This window comes from Thrips palmi, unplaced genomic scaffold (assembly GCF_012932325.1).
Source record: "Thrips palmi isolate BJ-2018 unplaced genomic scaffold, TpBJ-2018v1 HiC_scaffold_7, whole genome shotgun sequence".
Taxonomy (NCBI): Eukaryota; Metazoa; Arthropoda; class Insecta; order Thysanoptera; family Thripidae; genus Thrips; species Thrips palmi.
Window position 1 is genome coordinate 7,912,352 of NW_023144634.1, and position 22,091 is coordinate 7,934,442.

Sequence of the window (22,091 nt, forward strand, 5' to 3'; positions counted from 1 at the left end):
GAGGGCCTATGCATTTGCCTTTGTGTCTGTGTGTTGTTGTTGTTGTTGTTGTTGGCGTCTGTGTACAAGGAAGGAGTTGAGCTAGAGTAACCAGATTTGGAGGGTACTTCAGGAGTACCGTCCAGACAAATAATCCGGTGGTGCAAATCCCGTCCGGGTCGCACAAGGGCTGCTGCAGGTGCATCATGGTTTACATGAGCGGGAGGGGGATTTCCGCCAATACTGGTGCTAGCAGGGCACATAGGGGTATTTTTGGAATCGGGGCGACAAGATGAATGGACCTGGTCCCCACCCCATCGGCCGCTTTTACCAGTTGGCCAGATCAGGATCTTCAAAAAAGGGGGTCGACCGACTAAAAAAATTTATTGCAGATTTCGATTGGTCTCAGCAAGACCTTTTCAACGAGGGGTCGGAAAGGGGGTCCAGGAGCCCGACTTCGTCTATTAGTCACATCAGACTCAATCACTCACTCACACACACACACAAACACTCAGGTGTCAGTTTGAGAGTATTCGAGCACAATGCGTCGACGAAAATGATAGAAAACAGCGAGATTCCAGCATTTGCTACACAGGTTCTTCCCATAATCCATTCCCAAGTACCAGGGAAGGCCCAACTGAGAAATGTAAAGGAATTCTTTAGCCACGGCAACCTCTGTTTCAGGGACTTCCCCAGCCACGCCAGACAAAACACGGCGCCAACAAAATTTCCTCCGATTCTCTGGTATTGGAACGCACGACAATTCGTGGGTCTCTACTTTGGGCGAGAGCTACGCGGGCTCTGCGAGCCACCTGCATCTGTTTCGCGGGTGGGTGCGAGCGAACCGCGGACCCGGACGCCCCGCCCCGCCCCGCCACACCCCACCAAACCCCGCCACGCCTCACCACGCCCCGCCACGCCCCACCACGCCCCGCCACGCCCCACTGTGCAGGACAACCGTCGCTTTCAGTCATTCAGTGTGACAAGGGCCGTCGTGGTGCAAACGTCGATGTAGTTGTGTGGGCCCAGGGCGCGGCGATGGTGAAGTGTACACTGCAAGAGCAACCACGCCATGAGCCAGAACGGGTCCACGCGCAGCGCGGCCAGCAGGGCCGGCAGGGCCAGCAGGGCCAGCAGGGCCAGCGGGACGGGGCCGCCGTCGTGGACCAAGGTGCGTAGGGGTCCAACGAGGGCCTTTGGCCAAGGCCATCCAAGGCGGATCCAGGGGCGGGATCAGGTTCAGGGGGTGCAGCAAAAGTTGCCCACTGACGGAGGCAAAGTGCGACGTTTGGCCTACCCCCGTCTAAAGGGGCGACGTGACCCCCCCCTACCTCCCTTTCTCCCGAGCCGCGTCGAGCCCAACCGGGCGATGCGCAGTGGGACGGGAAGAAAACAAGGTCGACGAAGAAGTTCCAACTCAGGTTCTGCCTGCACACTGCACAGAGAGGGGAACCTTGCAGGCAAGGGGAAGTCCATGGACCCCGGAGGAGGAGGTTTCTTTTCGGGCGTGCACCCGCTCCGCGCATTCAATTTGAAATTCGTGTTTTGTCCCGGACGGCGTTTTCACCTCGCGCCTCGTTTGCACCGTGATGTCAAAGTCGCGCGTCGTGGGCTGCTGCTGCTTGGCGCCGCGTCCCCCGCGGGGCACTCGCACTGCCCTGGGCAAATGGACAACTGGACGCCCTCAATTTCTCATACTAAGGTTAGCACCGGTAGCCGTGGCGCCTGGCGTATTGCAACGCTTTGGCCACCGCAAACACCATCACTAGGGATCATGGATTCATCGGGGCGAGCTATCACCCCCATAATATAGGAAATATCGCAATTTTAATTTTTTTGCCGTCCACGGAAATTACACAGCCTCAGAAACTGTCCACGGGAATTACATTTTAATGGGCCCTTAGAATAGGTGCGATACGAACGCAAACGCCTAGCAGTTTAGGCAGCTCCCTCCACATCTGTGCATTCTGGTTCCATGTTGCGTACCTCACAATAAAATTTCGGGCTAGACCACAATTTGATCGTATGCCGTTTCGGGCCCGACACATGCCCGCGTGCACTGCCAAACGGGACACGGCCGTCCTTACTGGGGTGCCACGTTATACTGGCGGAGAAGAACCTATGCGGCTACAAGGTCGCACTCGTAGTGTGACCAGTATGTGACGAGGTATACATTCCCCCCCCGGGGGGGGGCACCCTAGAACAGCCTCTTTGAGCAGGACTGAGTCCGGTGTCCACCTCTCCCGGCTCAATTCCCTTGTCTCGGGAACAACTGGGAATTCATTTTCTTCTGACCACGGTTGCATAGTGTTTACCTCCCAGGCGGTACCTCTCACACTTGGCAAATGATGGGCCCTACAGTGGACAACGGAGGAAAGTCCCTCTTGATCAGCTCCTGCGTGTCTATGTTCGGAAAATAATTAATAATGGGTGCGATCAGTTAAAGAAAAGTTGATCGGCGGGTCGAGACAGCGGCCCGCTCGCGGTGCGGTCTATTTAGCCCTCCTGGAAGCATATCTGGCACCCACGTTTACTAACCTATATTTTCAGAAAGATTACTCTTTGAGTTTGAGGTACAGATTGCTGCAATTTATTCGATAAACTGGGTCTTAGCATTCGAACGGCAAGCTAAGGAAAGACGTCATGTCGCTTAACATATCGGTCAGGTTAAGTCCACCGCAGTGTCTCAGTGTACCCATTTTCGTAATGCTTCCCCCCTCCCCTTCCCCCAATCGGTGATATTTGAGGAAGGGAAAAGAAACAACCCAATTCAATCAAGTTTTGGTTATTTATAAATATCTATTTGACATTCACTAACATTACCAATCCAAATCAACAATTCGTAGTTGATTTTAAACTAATAATTGCGTGCACCAAGTTCAGCTTAAGAAAATCAATTGTTTTCCTATCTTGTTAACACTTTTATTTAACCATAATTCCTGATTTATTATTGGAAGGCTTAGAAAGCTGTCATTAAACGCCACCTTTAATATTATTAGATGGAATAACAATGCAAATGAAATTGAATTAGATTAGTATCTAAACTTTGAATGGTCAAACTTTTATACACCCTTTTTTTGTTTTAACACAGCCAATATTTTACTTACATTGAGATCATTCAAACTAAAGACTTTAGAAGATCATTTCATCATGATGATACACACCACAACCTGTCACTTTTCTCCAATACTTAATGAATATTTTGAAGTGGAATTACAGAACTAGATCAGGCCATGGATTGAAACAGGAGTACATGTTTATTTTGATAGTCGACTGGTCCCTCACATCTCATTTGAATCACATTCAAAAACATTCGAAGGTGCCTTTGATAAGGTCTCCTCTGTCGATTAATTGTGGCAATGTATGCAGCCACCAAATCCATGGTAAAACTCCACTTGTTCTTGGATGACTTATTTTCCATTTAAACAGGCCAACTGGTTTTGGTTGCTGTGCTTTGGCTGGACCTAATTTGTCATTTGGAAGCATTTTACGTTCATGATAAACTCGTATTTGTAAAAAAGAAAAGGGCAGCTTCTATGGAGCAGCTTGCATTTGCTGGCTAAAATTACAAAAATCAGCTTAATGTTATTGCTATTTACAGATAAATTGCCGTTTATCATATTAATTCACTTCACGTCATAAATTTAAAAGTCAATAGTTACCCTTGTAATACATATTTACAATTCACAGGAAAAATATCATTTTCTATATGAAATATAAAGAAATATCATGTGGCCGTGGAGCATAATTACGTTAACCCTTCGCCGTTGTCTGCAAAGAAGCAAGGAAATACTGTACAACTCCAGGGAAACGTATTCTGGACAGTGCCCACTTATTTTTGAATGATTCAGTACGCTGGTACGGCGCACCGTCTTCCGGGTGACCTCCGAGGAGTGAACCGCTGAGCGTTCTGGTGTCTATATTTCTAAACGTTATACTTTCCTTCAACATTTTAGACGACAAACAACTCTAAATAGTGTCGAAAATGAGAGAATTTTTCTTTTGAAGAGTATGGGACAAACTGTCCACAAAGAGCACACTCGTGATTCACTTCTCGATGACCTACCTCAGGATTCCACTCTCATGACCCAACAAATGCTGCACGCACGGTTATTAACCGAATGTAACATCATACTCGTTGAAATGTGAAGTTGGTCGCGTTCGTTTGAATCCGTGGCAATGAACACAATTATCCTGCTATGTACACTCTCATTCTAGGAACGTGACATTACATTGAAACGAACGTGACAAAATGTCACGTTCTTTCCAGCATTTTATCACTTTTTTTTACTGTGAATAAGCAAATTCTTGGCTCATTCACGTCCAAACGAACGTGACACAATGCTGGAAGGAACGTGACGTTTTGTCACGCTCGTTTCAACGTAACGTCACGTTCCTGAGATGAGAGTGCATTGAACACTTATCTATCTAACCAGTCGGTCCGACGTGTTTGACTGAGGGCACGTGAGTGGACCCATGGAGTGACACCACCTGACCAAGTCCACTTTGCAGCATGTGGAACTGCCGTTGAGTTGACACATATAATGCTTTTTCATTTTCTTAAAATTTGCAGACTTTTGCAATGTGGTCACGCATATTTTGTGACAGCACAGAGATTCATCCGTTGCAGTAGCTCGTAATTTTTGAAAAGAACACATCCAGCAGAGCCTGCCAAGCGCAATACCCAATTTGGTAATTTTATTAACAAGCATAAAATTCATTTTATCTGATAATGGAAGGAACAATTCAAGCAAATATTATGAGTGATAAAATTATACTGAAAAAGATGTGTGCTTAAATCACAATACTCGATGAGCTTTCTAGGTAGTTGAAGCGGAGTGGAAGATACTTTCGAGTTAAACTTACATCTCTCTCTCTCTCTCTCTCTCTCTCTCTCTCTCTCTCTCACACACACACACACACATTTTCTGGTCCTGCTTAAAATAATTCAAGACCTTTCAGCAAATAAATGATAATGGTTTATACCAGATTGTGCGGGCTTTAAACACACATCTGCAGCTGACAATATGAACACTTCCTGAGCGTGGGGCACCTCCAGACACGCGGCATCTCCAGGCATTTTCCCTTTCGTTGGGAAACTGCTCATGCATCTCGAAATTCGACCCAACCGATGAAGATAAACCGCGTCCGGCAATGGGGCCCGGAAAAATTGTACAAATTTGCAGCCCCTCAAAAAAGGAGCCAAAGATACTATATTTTCAGACCGCAGAGCAATCACCCCTTTCGATCGTGTCGTCGCGCCGCTTCATGCGATACGCTGGTAAAACTAAAGCGTAGTATGACCCTCTGTCTTCAAGCGTAATCAGTTTACGCTTGAAACAAACCGTAGCAGGCTTATCCGCCTAGATTTCCCCTATTTAAATGCTTGGACAAATTTCCAGAGTACACTCTAAATGTCTTACAAAGAAATTTCCCATAAGGAAATGGTGCAAGCATAATACGAAGGTGGTTTTCCTTCGTATTACGAAGGTTTTACTTTGTAACTTACAATGAAAAGCTAAAAAGATTCGTATTACGAAGGAATATTGTTTCGTATTATGCTTGCGCCGAATTCACTGTAACATACGAATAACACAGGTCAAATTTCATTGTAAGACATTTAGAGTGTATGGTTCATTTCAAGCGTAACGTCTTCAAGCGCATCTCTATGCTTGACTCAAGCCTAGAATTACGCTTTAGTTTTACCAGTGTATTTCTCGATATTTCAGTCTTTCGACATTGCATCTCCGGGCGATCACTGCTTCTCTCCAAACTGAAGTGTGTACATGGCATGCTGCAAACAGAGTGGGACGACTTTGCGTCAAAGTAAAGCGACACAAAGAGTCTCACTAAGTTTCTGTCAGACCTGAAAGTCCGGCCAATTTTTGGACAGACAAAAAAACATTTTTGGCCGCGGTGCATACCTAAGCACCACGTGGAGTGAACATGCCAAGCATGCTCCAGGATGGAGTGTATCCGCCCGGTATGTTTCAACCTTAAGCATGTAATGTGCACACTTGTTTGTACAGTATGCCATGCCACTTAATTGATCAAGCGGAGTACCATGATGACTGGAAAAGATGTCGCTAAGACATTCTGCAAATATGTCGTTGAAAAATAAAAATGACAGACTTCCGGACGAAAGGTACGAAAAGTGTTAAGGGGTGCCCCACTCTAAACCTTGAATACGTTCCCTCATGAGCTTACAAAAATTATAAAAACATAAGTTTATGTTTGCCTTCCTGTTTGTTTCTCTGGCTCTCATGATTCATCTCGTTCTCGGAAGGGAAGCTGAGGTAAAGGGAACAAGATGAAATAGCATTGTTGCGCAGCACCAAACAAAAATACAACTTGGCCTCGAAAATTGTAAAATATCAGCAGCCTAAACTACGAATGTACATAAATCTAATAATTTACAAAGTACTGTGTAATTTATAAAAAGTGAAAACACAGTTGAGATGAGCACTTGAGCTTGCCATGTCAGTGATGACAAGATAGAAAATAACTTGTTACTTCCCCGTTCTATACGCACCATTACCTAATTCTTTTGATATATTTTGCACCAAACTGTCCCCTTTGCGGAGGTAATCCTGAGAACGAAGCACACTGGTAAAACTAAAGCGTAACACTATGCTTGAGTCAAGCATAAAGTTACGCTTGAAGACGCTACGCTTGAAATGAAGCATACTCTGGAAATTCCCCCATGCATTTAGATAGTGGGGATCTTGGCGGATGAGCCTGTTACGCTTGGTTTCAAGCGTAAACTGATGACGCTTGAAAACAGAGGGTAATACTACGCTTTAGTTTTACCAGTGCATATTTGATATTTCCATTTTGAAGGAGCAGACGTTCTTCGAGGCTTGAATTTTGAGCTTGCCTTTCCACTCTTAGGTGGGTTAATGATAAAGGGAATGTTGATTGAAACAAACAGTTCACTCAAAGTCTAAAGTTTCTTCTCACACATCTTCGTTCATTAAAACATCTGGCTTTAATAAGTCCATTTTTGAAGACGGAATTATCATACTACCACTCATTTCATCGTCTTGAGTATCCATTCTTGTCAGGTCGTTAGAAGACACTGCGGGGGACATAGGTGTCACTATTATTTCTGTGCCAGCTGCTGCAGAGCGTAGCAATGCCGTGTCCTCGCTGGCACCTAGAGAGTCTTCATTATCGTTGTCGTCACCATAACGACTGTAATCTTCCCAGGGAGGTGTAGAAGAGGTGCTCTCTCGCCCTGGAAGTAACAAAGCAGATTAGTTACTGATCTTAGCCTGACCTGAGGAAGTCCCGAGTACATTGTTGAAATAGGGGTCTGTTTTTCGTTCATGCATCGCCGGAACTGTCCGTTAATGTTCCGTGATTTGGGACCCTGAATTTCCCGCAGTTTGAAGCCAGAGAGTTTAGGACTTCACACAGGACTTCGAGAAACAATCAGTTCGTTAGAGATTGGTCACAGTGAGTTTTCAAAATCGTCCGAATCAAATTTGCTTTTTAAAAATAAAATTTCAGCTTCGAAATTTCAAAGAGGCACTCTCATTCCAGGCACGTGATATCACGTTCAAAGGAATGTGAAAAATGTCACGTTCAATGTGAGCACTGTGTCACATTCGTTTGAATAAGCTAATTTGTGGTTGATTCACATCGGAACGAATGTGACACAATGCTCAAATGAACGTGACATATGTTTACATTTTGTGTCTGTTTTAATGGGGAAAAAACAATTTATGTAAAGCAAAGTTGATTTGGACGATTTGGGAAATTGATTGTGACGAATCTGCACACTGTGCGAAAAAAAACACAGTGACTTTTTGCCAAGATTTACTGTAGTTCAGAATACGGGATTTACCGTGCCCGGCTACAGTAGTTACTGTAGTTTGTACAGAATATTCCGTATTCTTCGGCACAGTAAATCCCGTACTCTTAACTACAGAGTCAGCTGCACTAATCGTTACAGGATTTGCTGTGGTTTTTTTCGCACAGTGCAACAGACCGTTTCTCAAAGCCCCGTGTAAGGTACCGGAAGCTTCACCAAGAAAACAACGGCAAAATCCTGGATCTGAAAATTCCAGTCCACAAAGCACGGAAAGCTCTGGCAATTAATTAACGGTGGAAACGTCCTTCTTTACTACAGCTTGGACCCCCGTCAAATTGCTTGCTTCAGCTTCGATCGGGGGTGTAAAAAAACCAATTAGTTCCAAATACCCAATCATCACTCGGGAAAAGTTTATATATGAGACGCCTGCGAATAGCCGCAGGAAGCTTACTTCAGACCTTCTCAGGCGTTGTTTCGCACTGTCCAAGAGCATCCTACTAATTTTGCAGGCATGTAATATGGAGCCGAGCATGTATTCTCCTAATAGAGGTGCAGCATCCTTAATTTCGTGGAAGCACAATTTCTTTTGAACGTGCCTTCTACAGGTCCATTTCAAGTGTCCATGCATAGTAAGGGAGGGTGGGGCACATAGCGACACGGGGCAGTTACTGGCACTTGCAAAGTCTCATAGATTCCGTCATGCCACTGAGACATCCCGTTGCACATAGATAGTCGGTGTTCATCGTAGTTGGGCTGCTGAGAAAACTCTAGAGTTTTAAGGAAGATGTACCATCTAATGAAGGCCAAAGTTTGATACCCCCCGTAGCCCGAAACCTAAAACTCATCTTTCATTTTGGAGCCGTAGAACGTTGACAGGGTACGGGCTTTGACTAATCGATCATTGTTGTCGATTAGTCTATGATTTTCATTTCAATGTCGCGGCCAAACATTTCAAGAATATTGATTCTACTTTGAACTGTACTGGATCAAATGAAAAATGGGTGCCTGGGGCTTTTACCGACAAAGCCATATCAAGATGATTTGGTCCAATTTAAGTTCACATTAAAGTACTTAACTTGAAATAAATGATTTGAGAAGCCTTGATTAGAACACTCTTATTCCAGGAACGTGATGTCACGTTGAAACGAACGTGACAAAATGTCACGTTCGTTTAAGCATTGTGTCACATTCGTTTGGGTGTGAATCGGCCAAAAATCAGCTTGTTCACATAGAAACGAATGTGACACAATGCTCAAACGAACGTGACATTTTGTCACGTTCGTTTCAACGTGACGTCACGTCCCTGGAATGAGAGTGCATACGGGGCGTAAAAATAGGTAAAAACCAGAAAACCTCAAAAACTGGAGAAACCGTTCAAAAAGTTCCTCCGCGTCCGTGACAAAATGTCACGTTCGTTTAAGCATTGTTTCACATTCGTTTGGGTGTGAATCGGCCAAAAATCAGCTTGTTCACATAGAAACGAATGTGACACAATGCTCAAACGAACGTGACATTTTGTCACGTTCGTTTCAACGTGACGTCACGTCCCTGGAATGAGAGTGCATACGGGGCGTAAAAATAGGTAAAAACCAGAAAACCTCAAAAACTGGAGAAACCGTTCAAAAAGTTCCTCCGCGTCAAATCGTACATCTGAAAGTTTCAGAACTGGTCAAGGTGATGGCCTAGGCCTAAAAGAAACATAATTTCACATCGAGACTAAACCTACGGTGGACTTATAGCGAGTGTCAATAACTGCCCCGGGGAGGGACACTAGCTGACATTGCAAGCTTTATTTTGACCGCAAATCTAGGGTGTATTTTGACTTTTGACCAAATATACGCCCAGGCCTTCGTAAAGTAGAAGGTTCAAAGACACTTGTAGGCTGAAGCGGATTCCTTGAACTTATTTTCCTGGCTCCTGAGAGGCGCCGAAAGAAGCGTCAACATGTGCCTGTGCCCCACTCTCCCTTGGAAGGAATATCATGCGTCTGAAAGTCTCAGGACGGAGAGTAACTACTATCACAAAAGTTTCCACAAATGAGGCCATGTCACCAGGAAGACAGTCAATTCGTCTTCCGATCAATATGCGTAACGATATAATGCATGCTTGTTAAATATGACGTACAGAATTAACATTCTGAGACTAGCCCCTCATGTTCATTTTCTTTCGTTTGCATTTTCGCCTAATGCTCTTTTCATTCTCATCGAGTGAATATGAGTCTAAGGCGAACCAGCATAAGAAAGTTTGCATTCAAACACCAATACAGGAAGGAAGCTAGAAAGAAACACTACTTAACAGATTTGGAAAAATCATCTTGCGTGAAGTATTAAGGGAGTAAGGGGTGACTCCAAAGTAAAGCCCGTATCAGGTCAAAAACAGAAAACACCAATAGCAGAACAGGAAGAATTACTTAACTAAGGGAACAGGGGCCCAGCTCTGCTCATGAACCTTTACAGATAATGCTTTCTTTGACACAACCATATGACTTTTGGGATAAAACAAAATGCAACAGGAACGTTTTCGAAGTATCATTTCCATTTTCTAAATAGAAAGTTGTTGATTGCACTTTCTCAGAAAGCAAGTCAAATAGTTTAAGAAACGAACACGAGCTGGGCTCCGACAGGAGGCAGGGTATGTCCAATGAACAGCCAGCAAAATTCAAAGTATCCATCAAAGTGCACCTGAGTTGGTTCAACCAGCCTCAGCGGCTTGACCTGGCCGCCTTTAAGGGCTCTAGACCCAACCAGGCTGGCATCATAATGAAGTGGACGAGGAGAAATCATCATATGCAGCTGGAAACAAATAAATTTATGTGCCAACGGACAAGCTTAGGATTTGATTACTGTTTCATGCAACAAATTGATTATTTATATGTTCTCTCCCTGAACAAAAAACTAAGTGAGTATACCATTAAGTCAGTGTACTGTTGTGGGATGGCTAGACAAGGTTGGCCCAAATAATTGCTCATTTGCTGAGTTTGCAGAATATGTACAACGTGACAACTCTGGGGCGCGATGGAATCCACGAAAGTCTTCTAGTGTCTCGGATTACTTGGAAAACAGCATGACTATTCCAAATGTAATAAATTAATGCAAATGAACTTTGGAAATGGACGAAAGTTTTGGTTTTTTTGTGGGTGGATTTTAGCGTGCGTGGGGGTTTAGGTTGAGATATTCCCACCACCATAAACCTATAATTATCTATTATCTGTATCTCTGATGCTAATGTTCCGTCATTGCCGTTTATTAATTGCCATGACGCGAACAAAACGGAGCGTCCATTTTCATTGAGGGAACCTTTCTGAACTGGTGCCGAAGGAAGAAGCAAATCTGCCCCGTACTGAGCTGGATTGTTCCAATTCCAGACAAAACGTCTTGAAACATCTGACCGTTTGTATAATTATCTTGCTACAAACCTGTGTTCATAGATAGCTAGGCCCAAAAGTACCAGTACGTCTTAGATGAATTAATCCCATTCAAGTTATGCATTTATTTAGAGCTGAAAATAGACTGAGAAGCAGCATAATTGTCAGGAGGAAATCTGGTCACACCTGGCACAAAAATCTACGTATATTTTAAACAAACTACATAAGGCAAATAATCCAATCACAAACGTCACACTTCGACTAATGCTATAGATTCATAGATGAAGTGAGTAAAACTGTACTATGAACCTCCGGTTTTAAGTGTACCAAGTGACTCGTCACCAGGAAGACAGTCAATTCGCCTTCCGTTATTATAATGTCGTTCATTTGACATCATGGTGACCGTTCTTTGATCCTTGGGGTTGGACCCTCTTTGAAAATGTCTGAACCTGCACCTCCCTTGAAGTATCATTATAGCGACCCACCTATGCTGCCCGCAGTGCGCGGCGGACTCGCCCTCTGCTCCGCCTCGTCCTGGCTCGGCACCACGATCACGACGTCGCCCTTGACGCTGCCGCCGCGGTCCAACGATGGTATGGAGCTGCAACAGGGAGAGCACAGTGGAGTAGCTCGCGGCCAACTAGGACGTGCTTACAATAATAAAGATTTTGGGCGCATATTACTCGTTATCAGATTGAGATAAAAAGAGTTTTGCACACCTCACTCAACTGTGAAAAAAGAGAACAGAACAAGCTAGGGCCCGCCCTTCCGTCGAACCGAGTTGCCAGCTCCGCTTTGCTGCGCCGGCAACTCGGTTCGACAGGGGGCCGGCCCAGCTTGGCCTGCCGGCGGCCTTTTCTCGGGCCTTCGGCCCTCGCATCAAACCCAACTTGGCCATTCGAAGGCCCGGGCCTTCGGCCCGCTCGCATCACACACACCGTGAGCGGGTAAAGCAAAGTTATCGATGTACCATCGTGACTTAGGCCCGCCCTTCTATTCACAATATGCAATAGTCCTTACACTTTTTACTCCAACTGTCCTTAGAATATGCCCGTTTCATTTGTCTCTTCACCCTCATTCCGAAAATACCCATATTTGCCATGCTACTGCAACTCCTTGCAATAGAGGCACAGCAGGAGCGCAAAACGAGTCCGTCGCACTTTTTCATATAACTCATGAAGGTGGGCTCCTGGACCCCCTTCCGACCCCTCGTTGAAGAGGTCTTGCCAAGACCTATCCAAAACTTAAGTAAAAATTTTCAGTCGGTCGACCCCCTTTTTTCAAGATCCTGATGTGACTAATAGACGAAGTCGGGCTCCTGGACCCCCTTTCCGACCCCTCGTTGAAAAGGTCTTGCTGAGACCAATCGAAATCTGCAATAAATTTTTTAGTCGGTCGACCCCCGGTTTTGAAGATCCTGATCTGGCCAACTTGTAAAAGCGGCCGATGGGGTCGGGACCAGGTCCATTCATCTTGTCTCGTCGCCCCGATTCCAAAAATACCCCTATGTGCCCTGCTAGCACCAATAATGGCGGAAATCCCCCTCCCGCTCATGTAAACCATGATGCACCTGCAGCAGCCCTTGTGCGACCCGGACGGGATTTGCACCACCGGATTATTTGTTGGGACGGTACTCCTGAAAAATCCTCCAAATCTGGTTACTCTAGCTCAACTCCTTCCTTGTACACAGACGCCAACAACACCAACGACACAAAGGCAAATGCATAGGCCCTCCCCCTATTTTTTGAATAGAAGGGCGGGCCAAAAAGTACGGAATATGTCTGGTCAATAATTCGCCTGGAACGCCGCACCTTTCCTACTACAGAACTTCTGTATTTTTCCGTAACCGATTGAGTTCCTATGGGACGAGTACAGACGTTCCGTACTTTTTTCCGTGCTTCCGTACTGTATTTGTGTGTACATTTTTCGCGGAAAAGTACGGAATTTTTTACAGTTCTTCCTAAAGCTTTACAAGTAATTTGGTGCTTACAAAGCCCCTACAATTGCCCTCACCCCCTAAATAGAAGGTAGGAAAAAAAATTTCATTCAACGAACGTTAATGAAAGCAGATGATACTCGTTTGGTTTTCTTCTAGGTAGTTGTTCGGGATTAATTGTGTAAGAAATAAAATAGATAGCCCAATAAATAGACCTAAGCGAGCTGGGAGCTGGCCAGTGGTGCGAGCCGAGCTGAGGTTTGCGCTTGCATCCGCTTGCACCCTGCACCGATGCGCCGCGCCCCGAGCTATGCCGAGCCTTGAGGCATTGTTGCTGTTCTGTGCGCTGTACCCGGGGAGGGACTGTGCGAGAGGAGGCAGGGTATTGTTGGCCGGTGCCGCTCGCGCTGTACCTGGGAGGGATTGTCGATGTTCCGCGCAGACTGCCTGCCATGCGACACTCACGATCCCGCCCGGCAGCCACCACCCTAATATTATTGTTAGGATACCGCTTGATTTCTGGATTTGGGAGTAAAAGCACGCTGACACCTTTATGTGTCTAATAGTTTTAGATATGTTTCAAGTGTAGTAAAGCTACAAGGTAGGTTTACGCCAGACCGCGTCTTGTCGTAACAGGCTTCGCGATGTCTCGCTGCCTGTTCCTCCAATCCACGCCTGGCGTACCTACCTTGGCCTGCGGCGCTAGCCTGCCTGCGGCAGGCAATGGCTTGTACGTTGTCGGTTATTTTTTAACTTGTTGAAGGCTGGGGGGCTCCGCCCCCCAGACCCCCCTGCATTTTAAATAGAGTTGTTTTATCTACAGATAACACGATCTTGACCCTTGTCACTTTTTAACTTGTCGAGGCTGGGGGGCGGAGCCCCCCAGACCCCCCTTTCTCCAAGACAGAAGTGGTCTATCTGCAGAAATCTCTATTTTTCGCCGTTTTTTAGGTGTTTTTCGCCTATAAAAACTGAACCAGTTGAGCTAGGATGATGAAATTTCGCGTGTGCCGAGCCAAGGACATACCCAAGAAGTGTGCAAAATCTCACCGAGATCGGCCGAGCCGTTCAGGAGGAGTAGTGCGGACAGACACACAGACAGACAGACAGACAGACAGACAGACAGGAAAAACTTTTCAACCGCACCCGAGTAACAGGCTTCGCTATCGCTCAGCCAATCATCTGCTAAAAAGCACGCTGACACCTTTATGTGTCTAATAGTTTTTGGCTGAGCGATAGCGAAGCCTGTTACTCCAGTGCGGTTGAAAAGTTTTGTCTGTCTGTCTGTCTGTCTGTGTGTGTTTCTGTGTGTGTGTGTGTGTACACTACTCCTCCTGAACGGCTCGGCCGATCTGGCTGAGATTTTGCAGGCTTATTAGGTATGTTCTTGGCTCGGCACACGCGAAATTTCACTATATTAGCTCAACTGGTTCAGCTTTTATAGCCGAAAAACACCTAAAAAACGGCGAAAAATCGAGTTTTCTGCAGGCAGATCACTTCTGTCGTGAAGGAAGGGGGGTCTGGGGGGCGGAGCCCCCCAGCCTCAACAAGTTAATAAGTTACAAGGGTCAAGATCGTGTTATCTGTAGATGAAGCAACTCTATATATAATGGAGGGGGGTCTGGGGGGTGGAGCCCCCCAGGATGCAACAAGTAACCGCCGACGGACAAGCCAATGCCTGCCGAAGGCAGGCTAGCGCCGCAGGCCAAGGTGGGTACGCCAGGCGCGGATTGGAGAAACAGGCCGCGAGACATCGCGAAGCCTGTTACGACAAGACGCTGTCTGGCGTAAACCTACCTTGTAGATATGTTTCAAGTGTAGTAAAGCTATCATCTGCTAAAAAGCAACTTTCTACCGCTGTGACTCTCCTCCCTATGCGGCCGACTCTGGACCCACCACTGGAAAAGAAGCTTGTTATAACGAAGGATTTTGTGCATAAATAAACTTTAAACTCAGAATTTTTATAGGTTTACCTGAAATTTCCTCGTTAACAAACGAAATAGTTCGTCCCCTGCATATGCTCAAAACACTTGCTTGGCAGGTTGTAAGCGAGATTTTTTGAAAAGTTAGTTATCCCTTGTGCAACCTTAATTTTATCTCCACCCACGAGATACACGCACCCAAAATCTCAGTAACGCAAGCACACCCTGCTCCAGACTCCTTGCCCCGAGGCCCTGCGCCGCGCTACCCCACGCCTCGACAGCCTGGAACGTCGCGGAGTGAAGGCGGCTGCGAGGTTGGAGCGAGGATCGCGCATCGCTACGCTACCCTTAGCTGCGAGGCCCACCCCAGACAAAAAGATTTCGCGCCCGTTACGGGCACAGCCCGGGCAAATCTGGGCACAGCACGGGCGTGTACGGGCTCAGCACGGGCTCAGCACGGGCACAGCACGGGCACAGCACGGGCAAGTACGGGCGCACCATCCGAAGGCGGGCCGAGGCTCGAACCCGCATGGGGGTAAATGCGGGCAAGTACGGGCAAGGGCGGGCAAGTGCGGGCAAGTGCGGGCAGATGCGGGCAGACGCGGGCAGGCACGGGCAAATGCGGGCAGATGCGCACTTTAGACTTGGTCCTGAAAGATTCAGGACCGTAACTCGTCCCTGAGGTAGCCGGACACCCGTTTCCAGGACGGGAGTGGTGAAATTCAACCAGTTTGCCGTTTGGTCCTGGAAACGGGTGTCATTGGCGACGTTTGTCACCCGTTTCCAGGACGGTTCGGAATGTTTGGGGCTCTCGGTCCTGGAAACGAGTCTCGGCGGGCCCAAGACGCCGAAGTAAGACCAGTTCGCACCTGGTAGCTTGCACACTGAACTACATAGTACCGCTGGGCAATGATGCGCCATTCCCGCAGTGCGTTTTATGGAAAAAAACGGCAGCAAAAAATGGCAATACGAAAGTCTCAAGGGACCCGCCGATCAGCTTCGGTGTTCTTATGGGAACCGGGCTTTCATCCGACGCATCCCTGCCGCGCAATTCGACAGATTAGTGGAGTTCGTATTGGGCTGGCCCACCCGAAGTGCGCGCGGTTTCTGTGGTACAGTGAGAGTCCAGATTCAGAGGCCTTACCTCAGAGGGGTCACATTGGGTATTTGAACCCGCGACCCCGAGTGCCGAGTCTAGTCAACTCCTCTACCCTGACCGCTCAGCCACCGAACCAGCTTGTCGGCGGCGATGTCGCAACTCCTCTTGAGCTGCCGTTCGAGAAATCTGGTCCCGAAAAAAGGGTACCTGGAGCGGTCTCGAACCCGGGACCTGCCGCTTCCCACATCATGCTCTTAACCACTGAGCCACCGGGACGCCATGGCACCCGCCCTGCCTGCGCAGGTACCCAATCTTCTGTGGATATACCTCCCCAAGCAATTGGTCGCCGAAAAAATTGTGTATAGTACCGGTCCCGAACCCGGGACCTCCCGCTTCCCGCGACATGCTCTTAACCACTGAGCCACCGGGACGCCATGGCACCCGCCCTGCTTGCGCAGGTACCCAATCTTCTCTGAATATACCCCCCCAAGCAATTGGTCGCCGAAAAAATTGTGTATACTACCGGTCCCGAACCCGGGACCTGCCGCTTCCCACATCATGCTCTTTACCACTGAGCTACCGGAGGATCATGGTGCTCGCTCTGCCAGCGCTGGTACTCAATCCTCTCAGGATAGACCTCCTCAAGAAGTTTGTTGCCGTTGCCGAAAAATTTGCTCATGGCACTTGTCTCGAACCCGAGACCTGCTTGTCAGGAACGCAGCGTTCTAACCGCTGCGCCACCAGTTTACTATGAGCGCCGCTGTCCTAGCGCCGAACTTATAATTTGTCCAGCATCAAGCAAGATGGGTGGCTATTCAAGTTTGGCGCTAGGTGGGTGGCGTGCATAGCTAACTGATGGCGCAGTGGTTAGAGTGCTCCGTTCCTGACTGGCAGGTCTCCGGTTCGAGACTAGTGCCATGAGCAAGTTTTTCGGCAACGGCAACAAACTTCTTGAGGAGGTCTATCCTGAGAGGATTGAGTACCAGCGCTGGCAGAGCGAGCACCATGATTCCTCCGGTAGCTCAGTGGTAAAGAGCATGATGTGGGAAGCGGCAGGTCCCGGGTTCGGGACCGGTAGTATACACAATTTTTTCGGCGACCAATTGCTTGGGGGGGTATATTCAGAGAAGATTGGGTACCTGCGCAGGCAGGGCGGTTGCTATGGCGTCCCGGTGGCTCAGTGGTTAAGAGCATGTCGCGGGAAGCGGGAGGTCCCGGGTTCGGGACCGGTACTATACACAATTTTTTCGGCGACCAATTGCTTGGGGAGGTATATCCACAGAAGATTGGGTACCTGCGCAGGCAGGGCGGGTGCCATGGCGTCCCGGTGGCTCAGTGGTTAAGAGCATGATGTGGGAAGCGGCAGGTCCCGGGTTCGAGACCGCTCCAGATACCCTTTTTTCGGGACCAGATTTCTCGAACGGCAGCTCAAGAGGAGTTGCGACATCGCCGCCGACAAGCTGGTTCGGTGGCTGAGCGGTCAGGGTAGAGGAGTTGACTAGACTCGGCACTCGGGGTCGCGGGTTCAAATACCCAATGTGACCCCTCTGAGGTAAGGCCTCTGAATCTGGACTCTCACTGTACCACAGAAACCGCGCGCACTTCGGGTGGGCCAGCCCAATACGAACTCCACTAATCTGTCGAATTGCGCGGCAGGGATGCGTCGGATGAAGGCCCGGTTCCCATAAGAACACCGAAGCTGATCGGCGGGTCTCCTTGAGACTTTCGTATTGCCACTTTTTGCTGCCGATTTTTTCCATGAAACGCACTGCGGGAATGGCGCATCATTGCCCAGCGGTACTATGTAGTTCAGTGTGCAAGCTACCAGGTGCGAACTGGTCTTACTTCGGCGTCTTGGGCCCGCCGAGACTCGTTTCCAGGACCGAGAGCCCCAAACATTCCGAACCGTCCTGGAAACGGGTGACAAACGTCGCCAATGACACCCGTTTCCAGGACCAAACGGCAAACTGGTTGAATTTCGCCACTCCCGTCGTGGAAACGGGTGTCCGGCTACCTCAGGGACGCGTTACGGTCCTGAATCTTTCAGGACCAAGTCTAACCGTGCGGGCAGACACGGGCACATACGGGCAGATGCGGATGCATCCGGAGCGCCTTGATGTTTGTGCCCAGGACCCATTCGTGGACGAGCTCGAAAAAGGTAAACACGAGTAATCGAAGCCTGGAGCAGGTGCTGCATGCCTGGAAGCTAACTATCTCGTGCCAGGTGAGCATGGAGGTAGTTTGGGCCTAAGCTACCGCCTAAGCTACGGTGATAGACGAGCCCCGTATCACCCTGTAGCTTAGGCAACCCAAACTACTTCCATGCTCATCCGGCACGAGATGGTCCCCATAGCTTCCATGCATGTAGAACTGCTCCAGGCTTCGATTACTCTTGTTTAGCTTTTCCGAGCTCGTCCAAGAATGGGTCTCGGGCCAAGGGGTTACCCACTCTGGTAATCGTGTGTACACTTCGTCCAGTAATCATTGGTAATCACACACCAAAACTGGCTAGTTTCGCCGTTTTTATCGGATTTTGGGGGTTTTTCTTATGAAATTAGGCCAAAATGCTCTTAGCTGGCCAAAATTATGGAATTTTTTATGGTATTTTTGTAGGTTATCACTGGTAATCAGTAATCCTGTGTACACTCCTGAGCTGAGTGGTCAACCCCTTGTCTCGGGCACAAACCTCAAGGCGCTCCGGATGCAGACTCATCTGCCCGTATGTGCCCGTATGTGCTCGTGTCTGCCCGTGTCTGCCCGCATCTGCCCGCGCCTGCCCGCACCTGCCCGTACTTTCTCGTACTTGACCGTACTTGCCCGTACTTGCCCGTACTTGCCCGTACTTTCCCGTACTTGACCGTACTTGCCCGTACTTGCCCGTACTTGCCCGCACTTGCCCGTACTTGCCCGCATTTACCCCCATGCGGGTTCGAGCCTCGGCCCGCCTTCGGATGATGCGCCCGTACCTGCCCGTGCTGTGCCCGTGCTGTGCCCGTGCTGTGCCCGTGCTGAGCCCGTGCTGAGCCCGGACACGCCCGTGCTGTGCCCAGATTTGCTCGGGCTGTGCCCGTAAAGGGCGCGAAATCTTTTTGTCTTGGGCAGCGCCACGATACACCCCACGCAGCGATACCCCGCGATGCGATACGCCCCGCGCCGCGATACCCCGCGCCCCGTTGCGGCGTATCGACGGACTGGGGGACTGGGCCTGCAAGGCCTGTTGCTTCGCGTCGATGCTGGCGCGGATCCAGAAGGGGAAGGGGGGGGATGGGAGGGAAGCCGCCTGAAAGGTTGGTCCACCTAGCGCCTGTTGGTGGGCAACCACCGGAACCCTTCTCTGGATCAACCCTTGCGTCGATGGTGGCGATTATCTCCGAGAAACTCACTGCAGAGTCACTTTTTTCTTGCGCAGGCTCAGGTCAGAGGACTCCCGCACGAGCGCCCGCGCCGGTGTGGTCCCCCTGGAGGTTCCGAGTGGGAGGTAACCCGGCCCGCAGCCAGGGCCGTAGGCGGTGTACTGGCCGTTGGACGAGTGCCCCTGCTGCTGGGCCAGGGCCCGCGCCGACGGCGGCGAGTCGCCGAAGAGCTTGTCCACAGGCGTGGCGGGCTCGGACGCGTTGTACCCGGACCGCTGGAAGTTGCGGATGTGGTTGGCGGCGTGGTGGTGGTGGGCGTGCGTGGGCGGCGTGGACGGCAGCGACGCAATGGACGGCGTGTCCCCGGAGCCGGGCGGCAGAGGCAGCGCCTGCAGCCGCTTGCGGTCCTCGGAGTACATCTCGATCAGCTCAGTGAGCTTGGCCTCGATGTCGTCCACCTGGAAAGGGATCAGGGCCGAGTTTGAGGGGCAGTAACTTACTGGGGGTCACGCAAAAATAGCAAAATGGATTCACTACATGTCATAGCATATTTTTGCACTGGTTAAACTAAAGCGTAGTAGTGAAGCTTTCAGTCTGTGCCCTTCTTGAAGCGAACCAAAGCTCATGCGCTCCTTTCCTCCTTGCATGGGGGAATCACCTTGAACCGTAGTTGTGCGCTTCAAGAAGGTCGTAAAGTTTTAAAGCACAGTTCTCTGCTTGAAGCGTAGAACTACGCTTTAGCTTTACCGAAGTGTTGCTCCCCCATTTATGAAATGTGAAGCACACCCGACATTGCAGCCCTGCGATACATGTTTTACGACGCCAACTTCAATTCGCAATATCAGTGGACGATTTGTGTATTCTCGGGGACACCAAATTGCATGTGCATGTCCTAACAACGGAAGGACTTGGAACAAAGGAGGAAAGAAAGTCCCACGTTATTCAGTGTGTGCGGTTTCGAAAAACAAAGTGCTGCCGAATTTCCCGGGTGGAATTTAATTAGTATAATTGATAAAATTCAGTTTTTGTTTTTCTGAATCAAAAGGATAAAAAAAGGTATTTTATGTTTTTAACAAACTATATCCTTGGAAGAGAGTCAAAATTTCCTACAAATTTTCTGAGACCTTGATATAACTAACATGCTTTGAATGTCAAATGGAAATAGTTAGATGCACCAGCTGGAACTGTGAAGTCGTTGGGAAGAAACAAAATAGTTAGGCGAGAGTCTTTATCTTTTAAGCGTAAACGTAAGTTCTCTTCTGATGACGGAATGCTGGTTTGGTTTAATATGTCACACTTGTGATAGTTGGCGTTCTTTTATGCCCAGGAGACTGAGTGGGGAATATTGTTCGCCAAATCCTCTCTTAATTATATAAAAACGGAAACTGAAAATTACTTACCTGTCTTTCTACTTTTACCACTCTTGAAGCTAAACTAATTTTTGAAGCATAAACATCTTTCGCTTTGGAACCCTGTCTCCCAAGAATTTGGTCTAGTCTGCAACGAGAAAAGGGTTTTGTCAAATTTTATCAGGGTAAATTTAGATTGTATCTCAAACCTTGTCACGACTGCACATGTTACATGCATGCATGACATTTCACTCAAATACTTTTGAGTCTTATAAAAAAGTTGTTAAAAAGAAATTCAATACAACAGCGGTAAAAGACAGTAAAGACACTTCCGTCTCATGTATCGTAACTAAAAAGATGCCACTCGCTAGGAATCTTTAAGACCAGCTAACGCATATTTCCTATTGCAAAATTTGAAAATTCTTTCAATTATGCTGCCTTTATGCAGTACGTAGAAAGAAGCCTTCGTCAATTTCTCTGTTACTCTTACAGCTACTTTACTTCCAACGAAATTTAAAAGTTAGCAAACTAGCGGCTCAGTGCAGAAGTTAATTTCGTACTTTAGTATTAGTTGTGCTGAAAGCCAATAGTACAAGCCACACATGCAAGACGACTGTGCCGTTTAATCTAATTTTTACAAAATTCTACTATTTGGCAGAATAAAAGAGAAGCACTCTCCATCCTATTAGAGTAAAGCGAATCTTATACAGGGTGAGTTTTCTCAATGTGTCATTAATTTGTAGGAAGCTTGGGCACCCCAAGGCGATCATTTTCTACCAATGAACTAGTGGGCGCAAACGTCTAAGTACGGAGATAATTGGTGTTTTGTAATTGGCCTTCGCGCCTGCGAGGTAGGCACCCTCAGTCACTGATGGTCGCAGGACCCCGCGTGGGGGTGTCGCGGGTCTAGGAGGGGTGCTTCGAGTCTCGCAGGGGTGCGGCGGACCTTGCAAATGTCTTTTGGGAGGGGTTGCCGCGGGTCTGAAGAGGCTGTCATGGTGGCCCCCGTTACAGTGGATCTCACGGCTGTCTTTGCGAGGGTGGCGGGATTCCTCAGATACTTCCGCGAGGTCAGTGGCACTCCCGCGAGTACTGCTAGTCCCGCGACACCTCCTCGACAGGTCCTGCCACCCTCAGTGGCACCGCCCAGTCCCAAAAACCCATGGAGCATCCCATGAGTCATGGGACGCCATGGGACACCATGGGCCGATTTTTCCCATGGGGAAGATATCCCATTGATTTTTTGCACCATTTCCCATGGTGTTGAGCAACT

General features: G+C 48.2%; 1 protein-coding gene across 6 annotated transcripts in view; it reads right to left on the reverse strand.

The window, feature by feature from the left end:
• Nucleotides 1-5,578: 5,578 nt before the first annotated feature.
• The window catches only part of LOC117652337 (potassium voltage-gated channel subfamily KQT member 1-like), a 152,988-nt gene continuing 136,475 nt past the window's right edge, over nt 5,579-22,091 (reverse strand). For all 6 annotated transcript variants that reach the window (XM_034397174.1, XM_034397173.1, XM_034397177.1 and 3 more), the window contains 4 exons: nt 20,870-20,966; nt 19,500-19,927; nt 11,645-11,760; nt 5,579-7,216 (listed from right to left, as the gene is read on the reverse strand). In XM_034397174.1, coding sequence (XP_034253065.1) covers nt 6,936-7,216; nt 11,645-11,760; nt 19,500-19,927; nt 20,870-20,966 — 922 coding nt within the window. In that variant the 3' untranslated portion in view covers nt 5,579-6,935. The remainder of the gene's footprint in view (nt 7,217-11,644; nt 11,761-19,499; nt 19,928-20,869; nt 20,967-22,091) is intronic.